This window comes from Lepus europaeus, chromosome 13 (assembly GCF_033115175.1).
Source record: "Lepus europaeus isolate LE1 chromosome 13, mLepTim1.pri, whole genome shotgun sequence".
Classification (NCBI taxonomy): Eukaryota; Metazoa; Chordata; class Mammalia; order Lagomorpha; family Leporidae; genus Lepus; species Lepus europaeus.
Window position 1 is genome coordinate 49,908,907 of NC_084839.1, and position 20,212 is coordinate 49,929,118.

Below are 20,212 nucleotides of genomic sequence, written 5' to 3' on the forward strand. Positions count from 1 at the left end.
GTCTCATGCAGTTCTCTCATTTTGAAACTGACTTTGAGTATATAAAAGTACATACAGGCCGGTGCCACGGCTAAATAGGCTAATCCTCCGCCTGCAGCGCTGACACACCGGGTTCTAGTCCCAGTCGGGGCGCCGGATTCTGTCCCAGTTGCCCCTCTTCCAGTCCAGCCCTCTGCTGTGGCCCGGGAAGGCAGTGGAGGATGGCCCAAGTCCTTGGGCCCTGCACCCACATGGGAGACCAGGAGAAGCACCTGGATCCTGCCTTCGGATCAGCGCAGTGCGCCGGCCGCGGCGGCCATTGGAAGGTGAACCAATGGCAAAGGAAGACCTTTCTCTCTCTCTCTCTCTCTCACTGTCCACTCTGCCTGTCAAAAAAAAAAAAAAAAAAAAAGTACATATAGCCTATGTCCTTGAGCTTAGACTACCTCCTTAAGCCAAATTATTCTTTGTAAATGCCAACTCAAAACAGAATTAGGATAGTAAATCTGCTGCCAAAGAAACTACCTGAGTCTTCCTATTACTAAAAATAAGTGATTATAAGTTATTCATTGGTTTACATTATCTTAGCAACTCTTCCTTCATTAACATTCTGAAATATAAACCACTCTAATTTTTTCCAAATACTTATAAAAGTAGGCACAATATTGAATTTTATTAAGTGAGAATCTAGTATTTTGAAACTATAAACTAAGTGACCAAAATAGTATTTCTAAAAAGCCACATGGAATATTAATGTATTCCTAAGTCTTGTATAAAAAGAAGAAGATTATGGTCAAGTACATTTCAAAGTGCTGGGTTACACGTGGCAGACCCAGAAGACGTTCCCAGCTCCTAGTTTTGGATCGGCACAGCTCCAGCCATTACGGCCATTTAGGAAGTGAACCAGTGGATGGAAGACCTCTCCCTCTGTTTCCCTTTCTGTCTGTAACTCTGCCTCTCAATACAAACAAATAAATCTTAAAAAAAAAAAAAAAAAAAGTGCCGGGTTTTGAAGTTAAATTATGGAAGGTCTTGCAGAGACTTTCACTCTTTCATTTTCAATAAGCAATTAACTGAATACCTACCACATACTAGGAAATGATCTAGGTTTGAGAGTTACAACAGTAAACAAGATGAATAAAAATCCCTACTCTCCTCAGCCACTCTTTCCAGTGGAGAAAACAGTCAATATACAAGGGAAAAAATAAATAACGGCAGTCAGGGAGTAAGAGTAAGGAAGACACTAAACTAGGATAATGCAGAGAGAGCAGAGGATACTTCGAACCAGTTGGACACAATAAGTTACATGGCTAATGTTTCCGTGTTTTCCTACACTGGGGATACAGCACATAGTGTTTCCTGAATATAGGTGATAAGAAAATTTACTGAATGAACATAATAGTTCACTGAAGCAGGACAGAAAATGTTACTCTGTCCCAAAACACAGCCAATATCTTAAATCCCGTCTTTACTCATGGTTTCCTCATCTGTAAAAGTGGTAATAACAACAGAATATATCTTCTGGAATCCTAGTGAAGTTTAATAATCTAATTCATGTAAAACACCCAAAACAGGGTTTTGTATATACAGTCTTACTCATTAAGTGTTATTATTAGTAGTAGTAAAATACTCTGCATATTTTGTCTTCTACCATTCAAGGAAATTAATTTTCCCTTTTTTTATAAAAAGAAAGATTTATTTATTTATTTGAGAGGTAGAGTTTCAGAGAGAAAGACAGAGAGAGAAGTCTTCCATTCCCCAAATGACCGCAATGGTGAGAGCTGGGCCAATTTGCAGCCAGGAGCCAGAAGCTTCTTCCAGGTCTCCCACAAAGGTGCAGGGGCCCAAGCATTTGTGGCATCCTCTGCTGCTTTCCCAGGGCATTAGCAGAGAACTGGACCAGAAGTGGAACAGCAGGGACACAAACTGGCACCCATATGGAATGCCAGCGTTCTAGCAGGAGGATTAACCTACTACACCACAGGACTGGCCTCTAATTTTTCCTCTTAAAATCTTGGACTCCTGGGGCTAACGTTGTGGCATAATAGATTAAGCCACTGCCTGCAGCGAAGGCATCCCATAAGGGTACAGTTTGAGTCCTGGCTATTCCACTTCCAATGCAGCTCCCTGCTAATGCACTTGGGAAAGCAATGAAAGATGGCCCAAATGCCTGGGTCCCTGCACCCATGTAGAAGACCCAGAAAAAGCTCCTGGCTCCTGGCTTCAGCCTCACCCAGCCCTAGATATTGTAGACATTTGAGAGTGAACCAGTGGATCAAAGATTACTCTGTTGATTCTGCCCTTCAAATAAATAAATCTTTAAACAATAAAAAAATTAAAATTATTCTAAAACAATACATCTAAACAAAAAAGTAATAAAGAGGGGTGGTCATTGTGCACATCAGTTAAGGTGCCAATTGGGACTCCCAGGTCCTATACCGCAGTGTTTTGTTTTTTGTTTTTTGTTTTTTGTTTTTTGTTTTTTGACAGGCAGAGTGGATAGTGAGAAAGAGAGAGAGAAAGGTCTTCCTTTTTGCCGTTGGTTCAACCTCCAATGGCCGCCATGGCCTGCGCACTGCGGCCAGTGCATCGTGCTGATCCGAAGGCAGGAGCCAGGTGCTTCTCCCGGTCTCCCATGCGGGTGCAGGGCCCAAGCACTTGGGCCATCCTCCACTGCACTCCCGGGCCACAGCAGAGAGCTGGCCTGGAAGACGGGCAATCGGGACAGAATCCGGTGCCCCGACCGGGACTAGAACCTGGTGTGCCGGCGCCACAGGCGAAGGATGAGCCTATTGAGCCGCGGCACTGGCCCTGCAGTGTTTGGGTTCAAGTCCCAGCTCTACTCTGGGCACCAGTTCATGTGGCTATTCCTCTGATCCAGCTCTCTGCCAATGGCCTGGGAAAACAGTGGAAGATGGCTCAAGTCCTTGGGTCACTGCACCTGCGTGGGAGACCCGAAAGAAGCTCCTGGCTCCTATCTTTGGATCAGCACAGCTCTGGCCATCTGGGGAAGGAACCAGTGAATGGAGGACTTCTCTATCTCTCTCTCTGCCTCTGTGTCTGAGTCTGCAACTCTGCCTTTTAAACAAATAAATAAATCATAGATAGATAGATAGATAGATAGATAGATAGATAAAGTTCTTTTTCTTAAATAAATAGATTTTTATGTTATTGACACTGTGATGCAGGTGGGTGCAGGGGCCCAAATACTTGGACCATACTCTGCTGCTTTCCCAGGTACATTAGCAGGAAGCTGGATCAGAAGTAGAGCAATCAGGACGTGAAATGGCATCCACATAGGATGCTAGTGTCACAGGCGGCAGCCTGAGTTGCTATCCCACAGCGCTAACCCTTGTTGTACACTTCTATAACTTTTGATGTAAACATGAAATTCTATAATGACAGCAATCAAGATACATCACCTTCCACCCAATTAAAGTTTTTGTTTAAAATTTATTTGAGATACAGAGGGATAGAGACAAATAGGCAGAGAGAGCTCTTTATATACTGGTTCACTGCCTAGATGCCTGCAACAGCCCTGGGCCAAGATCAGGGTCCAAATCCAGGAGCCAGGCCGGCACCGCGGCTCACTAGGCTAATCCTCCGCCTTGCGGCACCGGCACACCGGGTTCTAGTCCCGGTCAGGGCACCGGTTCTGTCCCTGCTGCCCCTCTTCCAGGCCAGCTCTCTGCTGTGGCCAGGGAGTGCAGTGGAGGATGGCTCAAGTGCTTGGGCCCTGCACCCCATGGGAGACCAGGATAGGCACCTGGCTCCTGCCATCGGATCAGCGCGGTGCTCGGCCGCAGCACGCAAGCTGCGGCGGCCATTGGAGGGTGAACCAACGGCAAAGGAAGACCTTTCTCTGTCTCTCTCTCTCACTGTCCACTCTGTCAAAAAAAAAAAAAAAAATCCAGGAGCCAGGAACTCAACCCACGTCTCCCTTATGGGTGAGAGGCATCCAACTGCTTGAGGTATCGCTAGCTGCCTCCCAGGGAATACACTGGCATAGCAGAGAGCTGGATCAGAAGTGGAGCAACCAGGACTCAAACTGGGGCCCATATTGGATGCCGGCACTGTGGGCAGCAGTTTTATCCACTACACCACAGCGCCGGCCCCACTGTATATATATTTTTAAAATAAGTATTTTTAAGTTCATAAGGAAACAAGTACTTTCACAGACATCTCATTTTATCTGTCCAATAATAAAGGCTAGGTAGATACTACTAATCTCATTTTAGAAGTGAGGAAACTTGGAGGCCAGAGCTATGGCAGAGTAGACTAAGCCTGCGGTGCTGGCATCCCATATGGGCACCAGTTCATGTGGCTATTCCTCTGATCCAGCTCTCTGCCAATGGCTTGGGAAAGCAGAGGAAGATGGCCCAAGTGCTTGGGCCCCTGCACCCATGTGGGAGACCAGGAAGAAGCTCCTGGATCCTTGCTTCGAATCAGCCCAGCTCCAGGCGTTGGGGCCATTTAGGGAGTGAACCAGCAGATGGAAGACCTTTCTCTCTGTCTCTCCCTCTCTCTGTCTATAACTGTGACTCTACCTCGCAAATAAATAAATCTTAAAAAAAAGAAGAAGAAGAAACTGAAGCACCTGATAAATAAATGAACATACAAATTACACATGGCAGAATCAAAACTGCAATCCAGATATACTGGTTCTTTTTTTTTTTTTTGACAGGCAGAGTGGACAGTGAGAGAGAGACAGAGAGAAAGGTCTTCCTTTTGCCGTTAGTTCACCCTCCAATGGCCGCCGCGGTAGCGCGCTGCGGCCGGCGCACCGCGCTGTTCCGATGGCAGGAGCCAGGTGCTTATCTTGGTCTCCCCTGGGGTGCAGGGCCCAAGGACTTGGGCCATCCTCCACTGCACTCCCTGGCCACAGCAGAGAGCTGGCCTGGAAGAGGGGCAACCGGGACAGGATCGGTGCCCCGACCGGGACTAGAACCCGGTGTGCCGGCACCGCAAGGCGGAGGATTAGCCTGTTGAGCCACGGCGCCGGCCCAGATATACTGGTTCTATTCCAAATGCTTTATTTTCCTAATTGTCTCATGCTTCACTAAACTTTGTGGGACAAAATGTCCATGAAGGCAAACAGGATCAAATAGAGAAGGGAAAAAGAAAGTCATTGGAAAGGTGCCACTGAGAAGTTGGCCTTTGACCAAAAGGAATTAAAAAACAGTCCATAACTGAAGAGGTCTAAGTAGTGATCTGATCAAGCAGAAAATTAATTGGTATTAAGAGATTAGCAGGTGATTTCTTCCATAAAAGCTTCTTAATATCTTAATACTAAGAAAAAGAAAAGGCAAACATAAAACATTTACAGGTAACCTTGTACATAACTACTACCACAATTTCAGTACCACCTAGTCTTCAGAACTACAGTGAGAATAACGACGGCGACTAAATTCAGAACAGATTTTGTAACTTTAAATAAACATTTAAAGTCCCAGATGCTACTACTTGAAGGTAGAAAACAAGAGGGAAACCTTTAAAAATATCTTTTCAGTTTCAGAATCAAAGAAGTGGTGGTATAATTTTTGCCTAAAGAACATACTATAAATACATCTCAAAGAAAAATTAAGATTAGTTCTTTAAAAAATAAATAAATAAATAAATCACATCTGTACCACAAACAGCATACGTTACCTAAAAACAATGGTGTAGTTTCTTCTAAAGTAGTTGCATTAGGATCTGCCCCAGCTTCTATAAGAATCTGTACAATCTTCCAGTGTCCTTGACTAGCAGCAAGATGCAATGCACAGAAGCCCTCAAAAGTCTTTGTTTGAATGTAGTTTTCAGAAGAATCTATGGAAGAATAAAAACCAGTGAACTAGACCGCTTCAATTTCTTGGGCTTAAAAAGCAAATATTCCTAGGTAGCTGTTCTGAGCAACCATTAAGATGCCACCAGGGATACCTGCATCTCATATTGGAGTCGCATCCCATACTGGCACCTATGCTTGAGTGCCAGCTTTGCTTGCAATTCCAGCTTCCAGCTAACGTGTACCCTGGAAGGCAGCAGTAACAGCTGAAGCAGCTGGGTCCCTGGCAACCACACAGGAGACCCGGTCTGAGTGCCAGGATCCTGGCTTCAGCCTGGCCCAGCCCTGACTGTTGCAGGCATTTGGGGAAATGAATCAACTGATAGAAAATCTCTCTCCCTCTCTTGCTTTCATAAAAATAAGTAATTTTTCAAAGGAAAATAAAGTATAAAAAAGCAAACATTCCAATATGAATTTAACAAAATATTAAAAATAAACAATTTAAAGTGACATCTCATAGTTTAAAATTCTCTAGCAAATAAAGAAAAAACTCTAATGGATCCCAGTATACTTAGTTTAGTTTGTTTGTTTAGAGAGGCAGAGACAGGAAGTCAGAGAGAGTGACCATCACTGAGTGACTCCCCCAAACATCTGTGAGAGAGAAGGGTCTTCCTTCCATTGGTTCACCCCCTAAATGGCCACTACAGCCGGCACACAGCGCCAATCCGAAGTCAGGAGCCAGGTGCTTCCTCCTGGTCTCCCACACGGGTACAGGGGCCCAAGGACTTGGGCTATCTTCCACTGTTTTCCCAGGCCATAACAGAGAGGTGGATTGGAAGAGGAGCAGCCAGGACTAGAAACGGGCCCATATGGGATGCCAGTGCTTCAGGTCAGGGCGTTAACGCGTTGTGCCACAGCGCCAGCCCTTAAATGTTTGAGGGGACAGATATATTTATCCTGATTATATATCACAGTGTGTACATATACTGAAACACCACATGGTATCCCATAAATATGTGTACTTTTTATGGAAAAGAAAAACTAAGAATGCACAGATATTTACAGATAACTGATACATGCTGATGGCTCCTCAGTAGGAAATTTCAGACTATACAGATAAAAATTATTCCCAAAATAATTAATAAACAATATAATTCTAATCAAATGCCAGTAGAGCTGTTTCTTGGTTCTATACTGGCAAAAGCAACTAAAGTTGATAAGGGTAGGATAGTGTGGATAAGAATAAAAAAGAATTTGGAAAAATAAATAGACAAGTATTGAAAGGAGCCTAGACTTACTATGGATTGACCACACTTTTTTTTTTTTTTTTTTTTTAGATTTTTATTTATTTGAAAGGCAGAGTTACAAACAGAGGGAGAGACAGAGAACTTTCATCAGTTGGTTCACTATCCAAATGGCCCCAATGTCTGGGGCTCAGCTAGGCCAGGGCCAGGCCAAAGCCAAGAGCCAGGAGCTTCTTCCAGGTCTCCCACATGGGTGCAGGGGTCCAGGGACTTGGGCCATCTTCTGCTGCTTTCCCAGGTGTATTAGCAGGGAGCTGGTCCGGAAGTGGAGCTTCTAGGATTCAAACCAGGGCCCAAATGGGATGCTAGTGCTGCAGACAGTGCCCACTACACCACAGTGCTTGCCCCAACCATGTCTTTAAATTAAGGAAAAAAGGTAAAATACTATGGCTTAGTACAAATGCAGAGATGACGGTGCCTACCAGGGAGCGGAAGAATCAACAAAACTAACAGGAAGCTACGCGAGATCACAGCTGTTAAGCATGGGGAACTAGACTGTTTTATTATAGAAGCCAAGGAACTTTGTTTGGAAAAGAAGCATGTTCTCTTCCTCTGAGGAAAAAGAAAAAGATAACATTTAATCCTGGCCATTCATATACTACACTATGCCTTACAGCAGTGAAAGTGACCCTTAATACACACAATTAAAAAAATATTCAACCAGGATACAGGCGGAAGGGGCAGGCGGCGACAAAGGAATCTAATTATGTTTCAAATATATATATCATAATCTCACTGAGGGGTAGAGGAAAAAAAACAGGCCTATATAACTTTGAAAAATGACTTTTCAACTGGAAACTATAAGACTAAACACAAAAGAAATGGTACGGAAACACCATTCTCTAGTTGGTAAAGCTGTTTCTTCTGGACTGTAGAGTAACAATTCTGAAACCACTATATATATATATTAAGATCAAACAAATAAATGGATGGTAGATCTGGATGCCAGGTTTCTTTTTACGACAAAAGAAACTAGGGCTCTTATGAGAATGTTTGATTCTAAGATTGAGGTAGGAATATACAAAATGTGCCTGAAGCACGTAGAGGTCCAGGAAGAAAAAAAGTACTCAAGAAACAGAAAAATGGAGACATGTCAAAGGGATACTCAATGGCCAAAACAATTTGAGCAACAAAATAAATAACCTCATACTGGATTACAACTCAAAGTATAAAATAAATGTCCTTGAATTCATGCAGATATAAATGACTAAATAAGTAAATGAGATGCGATAAATCTCCCACACAAATGAATTCCAAATAATTTGCACACAAATTCTCTCCTAAAGGTACAGGCTACCTTCAGTAACTTGCATACTCACCCATCTTAGGAAAAGGACAAAACCTTCTGTTCGATTATCCAAGCAGTAAAGGAAATAAAAGGCAATTCTCACTCAGAATGAGAACTACTCATTTCACTACTAACTTGCAATCTCCAACGATTTTACTCATGCTAAAAAAAGATATATTATAGCTAACTTTAAAACCACTGGACTGGGAAGACAACATTTGGAGTTACAAAATTGAAGCTACAATCCTGGCTCTGACAGTATAATTTGAATTACATTTGGGGTAAATTACTTAAACTCTCAAAGGTTCAGGTTCTGTAACAGTAAAATAAAGATAAATGGGATTCAATAGAATTATGTAAATACATAGTTTGAATTTTTGTAAAACACTTAAAAATACAGCTAGATATGCAATAATTATAATATTTATGAAGGGTTATAGTTGTTAGAAATTTGATGAGGGGCCGGCACCACGGCTCACTAGGTTAATCCTCTGCCTGTGGCGCTGGTATCCCCTATGGGTGCCAGGTTCTAGTCCCGGTTGCTCCTCTTCCAGTCCAGCTCTCTGCTGTGGCCGGGGAAGGCAGTGGAGGATGGCCCAAGTGCTTGGGCTCCTGCACCCACATGGGAGGCCAGGAAGAAGCACCTGGCTCCTGGCTTCGGATCAGCACTGTGCACTGGCCGTAGTAGCCATTTGGGGGGGGGGGGGGGGGTGAATCAACGGAAGGAAGACCTTTCTCTCTCTCTCTCTTTCTCACTGTCTGTAACTCTACCTGTCAAATAATAAAAAAAAAAAGAAAATTGATGAAATATCTGAAATATTTTAAGAATTTCAACACCTGATATAAATTGCTTTGAGGAGCTCCAATGACAAACTGTGTTCTTTAAACTGAAGTATGTTGTGGCCACAGCAGTTGAAATCACCGTCTACCATGCCGGCATCCCATGTGGACCCCAGTTCGAGTCACAGTTGCTCCACTTCCAATCCAGCTCCCTGCTATTGTACCTGAAAAACCAGTGGAGGATGGCCCAAGTCCTTGGGTCCCTGCATCCACATGGGACACCTGGAAAAAGACTGGCACAGCCCTGGCTGTTGCAGCAATTTTCAGACTGAACCAGCGAATGGAACATTTCTGTCTCTGTAATTTTGAATTTCAAATAAGTAAATAAATAAATAAATATTTTTTTTAAATTTGAAGTGTGTTTTCCCAAAGGTACCATATCTATTTGGTACTGGACCATCAACCACCACCCTCTCACTTTCCTTCTTTCTGGAAAGAGGGCTTCTTTAAAAAATGGCACAATGTACTGTTCTTACCTTTTTTTTTTATTTTTTATTTTTTGGACAGGCAGAGTTAGACAGTATGAGAGACAGAGAGAAAGGTCTTCCTTTGCCGTTGGTTCACCCCCAAAATGGCCACCACGGTCAACACGCTGTGGCTGGCGTGCTGCGCCGATCTGAAGCCAGGAGCCAGGTGCTTCCTCTTGGCCTCCCATGCGGGTGCAGGGCCCAAGCACTTGGGCCATCCTCCACTGCCTTCCCCGGCCACAGCAGAGAGCTGGACTGGAAGAGGAGCAACCGGGACAGAATCCGGCGCCCCAACTGGGACTAGAACCCGGGGTGCCGGCGCCACAGGCAGAGGATCAGCCTAGTGAGAAACGGCGCCGGCCCCTGTTCTTACCATTTTTAATGCCTTAATAATTATTTATTCTCAAATGAAGGCAAAGTGGTTTCTGCTTCTCATCTACTTACTGCAATTTTAAATGTTAAGGGCATTAAAGACTTCCTCAGGGATAAACATGATAAGCACTTCAGTTTGCTGCTCACAACAACTTGTCAGTTCTTTCTTGGCTACAGTTTAAAGATTGGGGCCATCTCGTAGGACCAATGCCAGTCACTGACACCTGTGCAGCAGTGATAAGCACTGCCCTTAATACCCTGCCAATGACACCACACCCCATGTTTGCTGACACAGAGTGTCTTTGGCTTGTAAATAATAAACTTGCCTATTTCTTGTTGTAATAGTGGTAGTGATGGGTGCTTTTGTTTTCTGCAAACCCTTAAGAGATTCTGAGTAGAGGAGACAGCTTAAAAATAAAGAACTTTGTCCTAACAATTGAGCCAGAATTTGACAAGGCCAAACAAATCCATGATGTGCTGACCACAAGGGTGACGTCAATTTCATGCTGCTGATATATGAAACCTTTTACAAAATTTATAACATCTTACTATGTTTTATTTAAGAATTCTGAGAAAAAAATAGATAACAAATAATATCCACACACAATGAATTTTTACTCTGTGCAAAATGCTTGGACAACACTTAAGAGATTTTAAGATGCAGGGGAGAAATCAGCAGAGAAAAAAAAGTTGGATGGCAGCACAAGAAATTAGATATCATTTTTTAAAAAAGTAGAACAAAAGTCTAGGAAAAAATATGGAAGATATCTGAAACACATATATAATAGCAAAGAATCAATAACAAGAATACACAAGGAGCTCTTTAAAGATGAGGTAAATCTAGAATTTCCAAAGAGAAATAAAGTCAACATGATGTAAAGTAGGGCTAACAAAAAGGGACACTGACAGTCCTAATGACACGGTTTTTGGCTATCAGAACTCAGCAATGTCTGAACAGACATACTACTCAGACTTGGCATTTATATGAGCTACTATACTTTCTTGTTTAAACTAGTCTGAACTGGGTTTCTTTCATTCATTACCAAGATAGTCCTAATTCATACAGCATACAATTTAACAATACCTATCAGTATTTTAACTTGGTATACGTATGATGGTTAATTCTAGCTTTTACTTTGTTTTATTTTGTTGAGAGGCAGAAAGAGCAGCAGACAGAGCAAAAGAGCTCCTATTAACTGGTTCACTCCACAAATGCCCACAATTGCTCAGACTGGCCCAAGGCCAAAACTGGGAGCCAGGAACTCAACCTAGGTCTCCCATGTGAGTGGCAGGAACCTGATTACTTGAGTCATCACCTCTGCCTCCCAGGGTTTGCATTAGCAGGAAGCTGGAATTGAACTGGAGGTAGTCATCGAACCCAGGTACTCTAATGTGGGACACAGATATCTTAAATGCCCACTCCTGTGATGATTAATCACCTTCACTGGATTCTCAGACTACTTCTAAAACATTATTTCTGGGTGTATCCATTAGGATATTTACCCAAAAAATTAGCACTTGAGTAAGCAGACTGAAAAAGAAAGCTTCATCCTCACCAAATGTGTGTCAGCATCCATACAATCAGTTGAGAGCCAGAAATAACAGGAAGGTGGAGGGAGAACTCTCTCTTCTTGAACTAGAACATGCATCTTCTCCTGTTTCTAGATATCAAAGCTCCCAGTTTTTAGGTCTTCAGGCTCAGGGGCTCATGTCAGTGGTCTCACATAACCTAATTCTCAGGCCTTTGACCTCAGAGTTACACCACTCTCTGGTTCTCAGACCTTCGGACACAGACTGAATCATACCACCAGCTTACAAGTTCTCCATTTTTGCAAGATCACATATCCTGGGACTTCTCACCTTCCATAATCATATAAACCAATTCCCATAGTAAATACCCTTTTATTTACCTGAATACAACAGTACTTCAAAAAATTCATGGAAAAGTAATATTAAAAGATAAGTTCAAAGCAGGCATTTTGCACAACAGGTAAGCAGCTGCTTGGGACACCTTCATCCCATATCAGAGTGCCTGGTTTGAGTCCTGGATCAGCTTCTCATTTCAGCTTCCTGATAATGCGAACCCTGGGAGGCAGTAAGTTCAAGTACTTGGGTCCCTGGCAACTACCTGGGAAGACCAGATTGAGATACAGCTCCTGGAATCAGTCTGGACCAGCTCTAGATCTTGTGGGAATACAGGGAATAGGCCATCAGATGAGAGCGTTTTCCCTCCCTCCCTCCTTCCTTCCTTTCCTTTCTTAAAGATTTACTTATTTCTTTGAAAGGCAGAGGGGCTGGCACTATGGTGTAGTGGGCTAAGCTTCAAAATGCAGTGCCAGCATCCCAAATGAGCACTGTTTTGAGTTCCTGCTGCTCCTCTTCTGATCCAGCTCCCTGCTATAGCCTGGGAAAGCATGGAAAATGGCTCAAGTGCTTGGGCCCCTGCACCCTCATGGGAGACCCAGAGGAAGCTCCTGGCTCCTGGCTTCAGATGGGCCCAGCTCCGGACATTGCAGCCATCTAGGAATTGAACAAACAGATGGATGACCTTTCTACCTATCCTCCATCTCTCTCTCTCTCTGTAACTCTACCTTTCAAATAAAGAATAAAGAAAATATTTTAAAAAATAATAAAAATAGTCTAGGCACAGGTGATATGGGGGAACTAGGCAGAGAGTTGGAATAGGAGATTTTCCCACAACTTCTATAGCCCTGTACTGTAACTCTGACCCCATGAATGATGATCCAGTACACCAACTTTCCCATTATGCACCTCCATCCTATCCAGGACTGGGAAGGAACAGACATCATCAGGGCCAGGTAGATGTTAAATACTAGGAGCTGGTGTTGTGGTGTAGTGGGTAAAGCCCCAGCCTGTGACACTGGCATCCCATATGGGTGCTGGTTCTGGTCTCACCTGCTCCACATCCGATCCAGCTCCCTGTTAATGCTCCTGGGAAAAGCAGTGGAGGATGGCCCAAGTTCTTCAGTTCACCACCCACAAGCGAGACCCAAAAGAAGCTTTTGGCTTCTAGCTCCTGGCTTCAGCCTGGCCCAGCCCTGGCAATTGCAGCCATCTGGGTAGTAAACCAGCAGATGGAAGGTTTCTTTCTGTCTTTCTCTCTCTAACTCTTTCAAATAAATAAATAAATCTTAAAAGAAAAAGAAGTTGTTAAACTCCCTAAAAAACTTATGCACCCTAAAACCTGCCCAAACTTTACCCAATTTGTATATTCAGCTAGGGGACCACCTCCCACCCCACAAAGGTAACTGCTGCACATGAGAGAGGCCCTTTTTAGCTTCTCTCTCCCTCTCCCAGGCAGCTCCCCTTCTCCTCACAGGCATCTCGTTGGTCCTCACATGGCAGGTATCTCTCATAGTGAGATTGCCCACATACACGTGTGAATGTATTCTCACTCTCATTTCTGCACTGTATTTATGCCTCTGCATTGAATTCTTATCTGATGTGGAAGTAAGGATTCTCAATAAACCAGGAAACATGCTCCCATAACACAAGAACTTCCATATATAGGACAATGATATTGGACTGCCTCCAAGTTCCTACTTTGTCAAGGAGAGTTATAAAGCATAATAAACTTATGCTGGCTAGATTGAGTCCAAGCCCCTCCAAGTAGAACTTGCCTCATCAGCACTTCTGCCTATCAGTTTCCTCCTACCCAAACCAAAAAGGTTTCCCCAAGATCCCCCCCTCCTTAGTCATGGAGGAAGACTTCAGTCATTTTTCCTGCTCCCTTACAGGCCAGTAATAAAGTTTTTCTCCTCTCAAAAATCAGCATCATAGAATGTGATGGGAAGTAACAGACAATGAATCTACATAGCTCTGTGACAACAAAACTCAGAAGTCCAGCTAGTACATCATGCTGGTGTAAGCCAAGGAAGGCAATCTTCCCATCTTTAATAAATATGTTGGAGGCACACATATGGCTTGGCAGTTCAGATGCTAGCTGGGATGCCCACACCTCTTACTAGAATGGCTGAATTCAAGTCTCAGCTCCTGATTCCAGCTTCCTGCTAGTGCATAACCTAGGAAGCAGCAGGTGATGACCTAGTAGTTATATATCTGCTACTCCCATGGAGACTTGGATTGGGTTCCCAGCTGCAGGCTTCTGCCTGGGCCAGCCTCAGCCATTATGCCCATTTGGGGAGTGAACCAGCAGATGAGAGCACTCGCTCTCTTTCTCTCTCTCTGCCTCTCATATAAACACAACAAATTTAATTAATAAGGCAGTTGTTTGTGATTACAGAAAGGGAAACAAATACTAGTGTTAATAAGTCAGTATTGGCCGGCGCTGAGGCTCACTAGGCTAATCCTCCGCCTGTGGCGCCGGCACACCGGGTTCTAGTCCCAGTAAGGGTGCCAGATTCTGTCCTGGTTGCTCCTCTTCCAGTCCAGCACTCTGCTGTGTTCAGGAGTGCAGTGAAGGATGGCCCAAGTGCTTGGGCCCTGCACCCGCATGGGAGACCAGGAGAAGCACCTGGCTCCTGGCTTTGGATCAGCGTGGTGCGCCAGCCATAGCACCATTTGGGGAGTGAACCAATGGAAGGAAGACCTTTCTCTCTGTCTCTCTCACTGTCTAACTCTGCCTGTCAAAAAAAAAAAAAGTATTACCATCTTCTCATGTTTTAGTAATCCAGCTTGTTGACACAGCCTCCCATACCTTGAAGTTACTTTACCTGCATGAATTAACATCTGCAAACATTCTATAGAGTTGTGATAAGCTGCTTCATGAATTGGCATCCATCCCCTATTATCAGCAACATCGACACTGCGACCCTTTTTGAGCAGTTTCCTCAATACTTTAATATTGCCTTCCCTGGCAGCAAGTCCAACTGTAGAACATGTGTCCGAGTAAGCCTCTGTAAAATCCATTCTTTTGACCAGTCTGCAAAACAAGGTATAAAGATAACACTATAGTCAATAAAATAACATAACACTCCTAGAGGTTAGTAGATCACAGTAGGACTGTCTAGCAACTCTCACATGACTGCAACAGAAGAGCCCAAAGTAGGAAAAAGTGACTGCCTTGCCACAGCCTCTGCCAGAGCCTAAAACAGGAAGTCTTTGAGTTTGACAAATTAGGACTCCTTGGAACGTTCTTATTTAAGGGAGTTTTAAGTGCTTATCTTTCTTCCTCTGTCTAATCAGCAGGCTTCTGTTCCTATGCAAAGTGTCCTCTTTGGAGCTGGCTGATGAAAGCACTGAAGGTCTCAGTTAATCCCAAAGGTACACTGTATTAGCAGAGAGAGCAACTGATCTACCTGCAAGGCTCAGCCTCCATAGCACAGCCTTCTATAGGCTGCTATCTACCAGCCTCCAAATCACAACCTTCTATGGGCAAAAGCTAAACCCAAAAGGCTAGAGAGAATAAAAGACAATTAACGAGACGAATAAAGCTAAGTAGTTGTTCTAGCTTTCCTTAAACTTAGTTTTCCTTTAACTTAATGTTACCTGCTGGTCCTTTCCAGAAGAGGATAAACATGCAGATTCTCCATTTTTTTTTTTTTCTTTTGACAGTCAGAGTGGATAGTGAGCAAGAGAGACAGAAAGAAAGGTCTTCCTTTTTGCCGCTGGTTCACCCTCCAATGGTGGCCGCGGCCGGCACACCGCGCTGATCCGGTGGCAGGAGCCAGGTGTTTCTCCTGGTCTCCCATGTGGGTGCAGGGCCCAAGGACCTGGGCCATACTCCTCTGCACTCCCGGGCCATAGCAGAGAGCTGGACTGGAAGAGGGGCAATCGGGACAAAATCCGGTGCCCCGACCCGGACTAGAACCCGGTGTGCCGGCGCCACAAGGCGGAGGATTAGCCTATTGAACCACGGTGCTGGCCAGATTCTCCATTCTTAATGAAATAGTTCCAATGAATGAATATGCTGAAATCAGATTCTTTATTTCATAAAGAAATAGGCTCAGCTTTCTTTACTAGCCCAGGAAAGTTCTTCACAGTATTACTGCCCTCATCATCATCGCCCTTCAAAGCTATTTCAAATTCCCTGGTAACTAGAGTCCAGTGTAGTTCTCACTAAATGACTCTATCATTCAGACGATTTCTTGTTACTAACACACTATGAAGCATGTTGAGCAGATTCAGAATTCTCATGCAAAGTTATCTCCTAAGGGGTAGGCCATCCCAGTAACACTCCCAAGTCACCCCTCTTAGTTTTTCTAATAATTTTGAGCACTGGTTCAGGAAATGCTAACATATATAGCCTAATATACCTGAAAAACATAGTTGAACCACATCCTAAGTAATTTATCAAAAAAAAAAAAAAAGAAAGAAAAGAAAGAGAGAGAGAGAGAGAGAGGGAGGCAGGTAGGTTTAGGGGCCGGTGCAGTGGTGTCGTGGGTAAAGCTGCCACCTGCAGTGCCGGTATCTCATATGGCACCGGTTCAAGTCCTAGCTGCTCCATTTCTGATCCAGGTCTCTTCTATGGCCTGGAAAAGCGGTAGAAGATGGCCCAAGTCCTTGGGGCCCTGCTCCTGCATGGGAGACCCAGAAGAAGCACCTGGTTCCTGGCTTTGAATCAGCTCAGTTCCAGCCACTGTGGCCATTTGGGGAGTGAACCAGCAGATGGAAGAATTCTCCCCCCATCCCTACCAGCAGATGGAAGACTTCTCTCTCTGTAACTCTTTCAAGTAAATAAACAAAATCTTTAAAAAAAAAAAAAAAGGTTTAAAGAAAGAGGTTGGAAGAAAGCAAATGGCATTTCCTAAATTAAATTTAAATTTTGCCTTGTTCGCCTTTAAATATAAAGCTGTAACTACAGAAACTGACAGCAAACCACTTAATGTTACCAATGCATTAATCTGATTGTATCAAGTAGTCTATTACTAGGGTAAGATAAGACATTGATCACCAAATCTTTAATTATTCAATTAATTGTTAATTATCGAGCACAAACAAATTATTAGCAATGGGAATATAGAAAGATGACACAGGCTTAGATTCTTTGTTTTTTTTGTTTTTTAAATATTTATTTATTTACTTGGAAGTCAGAGTTACATAGAGAAGGAGAGGCAAAGAGAGACAGGTCTTCCATCTGCTGGTTCACTCCCCAGATGGCCACAACAGCTGGAGCTGAGCTGATCTGAAGTCAGGAGCCAGGAGCTTCTTCCACATTTCCCACACAGGTGCAGGGGCCCAAGGACTTGGGCCATCTTCTGCTTTCCCAGGCCATAGCAGAGAGTTGAATCAGAAGTGGAGCAGCCAGGTCTCAAACCGGCACCCATATGGGATGCCAGCACTGCAGGCGGCGGCTTAACTTGCTATGCCACAGTGCCAGCCCCAAAGCATAGATTCTCTCTCAAGTTATGTGCAGTCTCATAAGAACGATAAATATATGTGACCCAAGGTGGAAAATACAAAGTACCGTAAGAGAAGTACATATGAAAAGTCGCAGAAACCAAAGGAGAAACTGTTTCAGCTCAGTAAAGGAAATGAGTTGTTCATTAAAGTACAAGGCAGATTCAAAAATGAAACAATGGTCAGAACAGCATTCTTGGGCAGAAGGAAAGGCATAATCAAAAATATGGAGATGGAGGCAGGCCTTGTGGCACAGAGGGTTAAAGCCTCGGCCTGCAGTGCCAGCATCCCATATGGGCGCCAGTTCAAGTCTCAGCTGCTCCACTTCCCTTCTTGTTCTCTGCTATGACCTGAGAAAGCAGTAGGAGATGGCCCAAGTCCTTGGGCCCCTGTACCTGCATGGGAGACTTGGAAGAAGCTACTGGCTCCAGGCTTCAGATTGGCGCAGCTCTGACCACTGCGGTCATTTGGGGAGTAAACCAGCGGATAGAAAACCTCTCTCTCACTGGCTCTACCTCTCTCTGTAACTCTGTCTTTCAAATAAATAAAATAAATCTTTAGGAGAAAAACAAATGTGGAGATGAACAACCAAAGGTGAGTGACAGTAAGAAAATTAATTCATTTATTTTGGAAAGAGATTTAAGTAAACAAAGAACAGAAGGAAAATGAGGTTACAGAGGTAGCTGAAGGCCAAACTGTAGAGGATCCTCAATGCTGTTATACTTTTGAATCCTGCTAACTTCTAGCTAAGATAATTGCACACAGGGCTGACACTGTGGCATAGTAGGTTAAGCATTCACCTGTGGTGCCAGCAAACCACATGGGTGCTAGTTCAAGTCCTGGCTGCTCCACTTCCGATCCAGCTCCCTGCTGAGGACCTAAGAAAGCAGTGGAACATGGCCCAAATGCTTGGGCCCCTACATGGGAGATATGGAAGAAGCTCCTGACTCCTGGCTTCGGGTTTGTACAGCTCTGCCATTGTGCCCATTTGAGGAGTGAACCAGCAGATTGAAGATCTCTATCTCTTTCTTTCCCTCTGTCTGTAACTCTGTCTTCTCAAGTAAATAAATAAATCTTTAAAAAAAAACCAAAACAACTGCACATAAGTTTTACAGAAGACAGGAAATTACACATTTGATTGCAATTTATGTTTATTTAATACCTGAAAAAATTTTTTTCTGTGTAGAAAACATACTTATCCCCTACACAAGAATACCTAAATACATTAAAAGCAGCATCCAGGCATGATTCCCTTTTCAATTTCATGGGCTTTACTCTTAGTTATAAATAATGTTCATGGATACAGGTTAATAGGTAATAGCCTGAAAAAACAAATATATAAGAACTAGTAATATCTTTGAGCTTAAAGGACAAAAGGTCAAAAGAAATGCACGTTAATGGGAAGAATATTCTCTTCAAACCATAATACCATTCAGTAAACATAAATTCCTAAGATTTCCACTTTTACAAAAACTTCCTGTGTTCTAGACTAAATGAGGGCACAGAGTCAAACAAGAAAATTCAATAACTGGATCCTAGATTGGTATGGGACAAAGGGTGAAATTTGGATACAGAATACATATTTGATGATATAATCCATTGTTGATTTTCTCAGATTTAATAATAACATTGTGATAGTTAGAAAAATATCCTTATTTTTCAAAGATGCATGTAGAAGTAAGTGTATAATATACTAGTAAAATTAACACATGCAACTTCAAATGTTTTTGATTTTTTAAAAACATATATAAAGGAAAAAAGGTAAAACACTGTGGCAAAATGTTAAATATTACATCTATATGAAGAGTTTATTAATCATGATTACAATCCCTTTTTCTAACTCTTCTGTATGTTTGAAAGTATGGAGGATTATGTGAGACTACAACTTGGAGAAAATATGAAAAGACTTCGCTATTCTTCAATTAAGTTTTTCTTTGTAGCAGCTTCCTGCTGATGGCCTTTTTTTTTTTTTTAATATTTATGTATTTATTTTGAAAGTCAGAGTTACACAGCCAGATAAAGAGAGGCGCGGGGGGGGGGGGGTGTCTTCCATCCACTGGTTCACTCTCCAATTGGCCGCAATGGCCAGAGCTGCACCGATCAGAAGCCAGGAGCCAGGAGCTTCTTCCAGGTCTCCCACATGGGACCAAGTCCTTGGGCCATCTTCTACTGCTTTCCCGGGCCACAGCAGACAGCTGGATCGGAAATGGAGTAGCAAGGACATGAACCAGCGGCCATATGAGATGCTGGCACTGCAGGCGGCAACTTTACCTGCCAAGTCACAGCGCTGGCCTCCCCTGATTGCTTTTTTTTTTCCTGCTGATTGCTTTTTAAGAGCACAAGCACTACTCTCTGACTTCAGTGTTTTACCATTCTTCTTTTATAAAGCTAAAGACCACGAAACTGAAATTCTCAAGAAAGAATTCGAAAGAAACACTTGGTTAAAGCTTCTGTTTTCTTATTACACAGACATAGCCATGCTGGTCCAAATGAGCTTCCTAAAGAACGTTTTCCGAGCAACAGGTCCAGCAAATAGATCTAAACCTTTTTAAGAACTCCTTGGAGAAACTATGCTGCACAGTTCTTCCTCCCAAAAACAGGTACATACACCCCAAATTTTGTACATAACTTCACTAGATTCCCTGGCTTGCTTCTAGTTTGTAGTTGAAGCTCAAGAACTTCTACTCTTTTCTAAGTTACTGCTCTTTTCTAAGTTACTGAAAATACTAAAGATGAATAAGGCTTTGTGCATATAACTTAAACATGTAAACAAGTCCCATTAAAATAACAGCTGCTTTTTCCGTAAGCTTAAAATTTATGTAAATTTCTTTTATTTGTAAAGCAAAAAGGCAAAACAAAAACAATTTAGGTACATAAA

At 43.0% G+C, this 20,212-nt stretch overlaps 1 protein-coding gene across 3 annotated transcripts in view; it reads right to left on the reverse strand.

Annotated features, from left to right (window-relative positions):
- Positions 1 to 20,212, reverse strand: part of ASB3 (ankyrin repeat and SOCS box containing 3) — a 120,824-nt gene that overhangs the window by 64,819 nt on the left and 35,793 nt on the right. For all 3 annotated transcript variants that reach the window (XM_062209430.1, XM_062209431.1, XM_062209432.1), the window contains 2 exons: positions 14,709 to 14,917; positions 5,629 to 5,787 (listed from right to left, as the gene is read on the reverse strand). In XM_062209430.1, coding sequence (XP_062065414.1) covers positions 5,629 to 5,787; positions 14,709 to 14,904 — 355 coding nt within the window. In that variant the 5' untranslated portion in view covers positions 14,905 to 14,917. The remainder of the gene's footprint in view (positions 1 to 5,628; positions 5,788 to 14,708; positions 14,918 to 20,212) is intronic.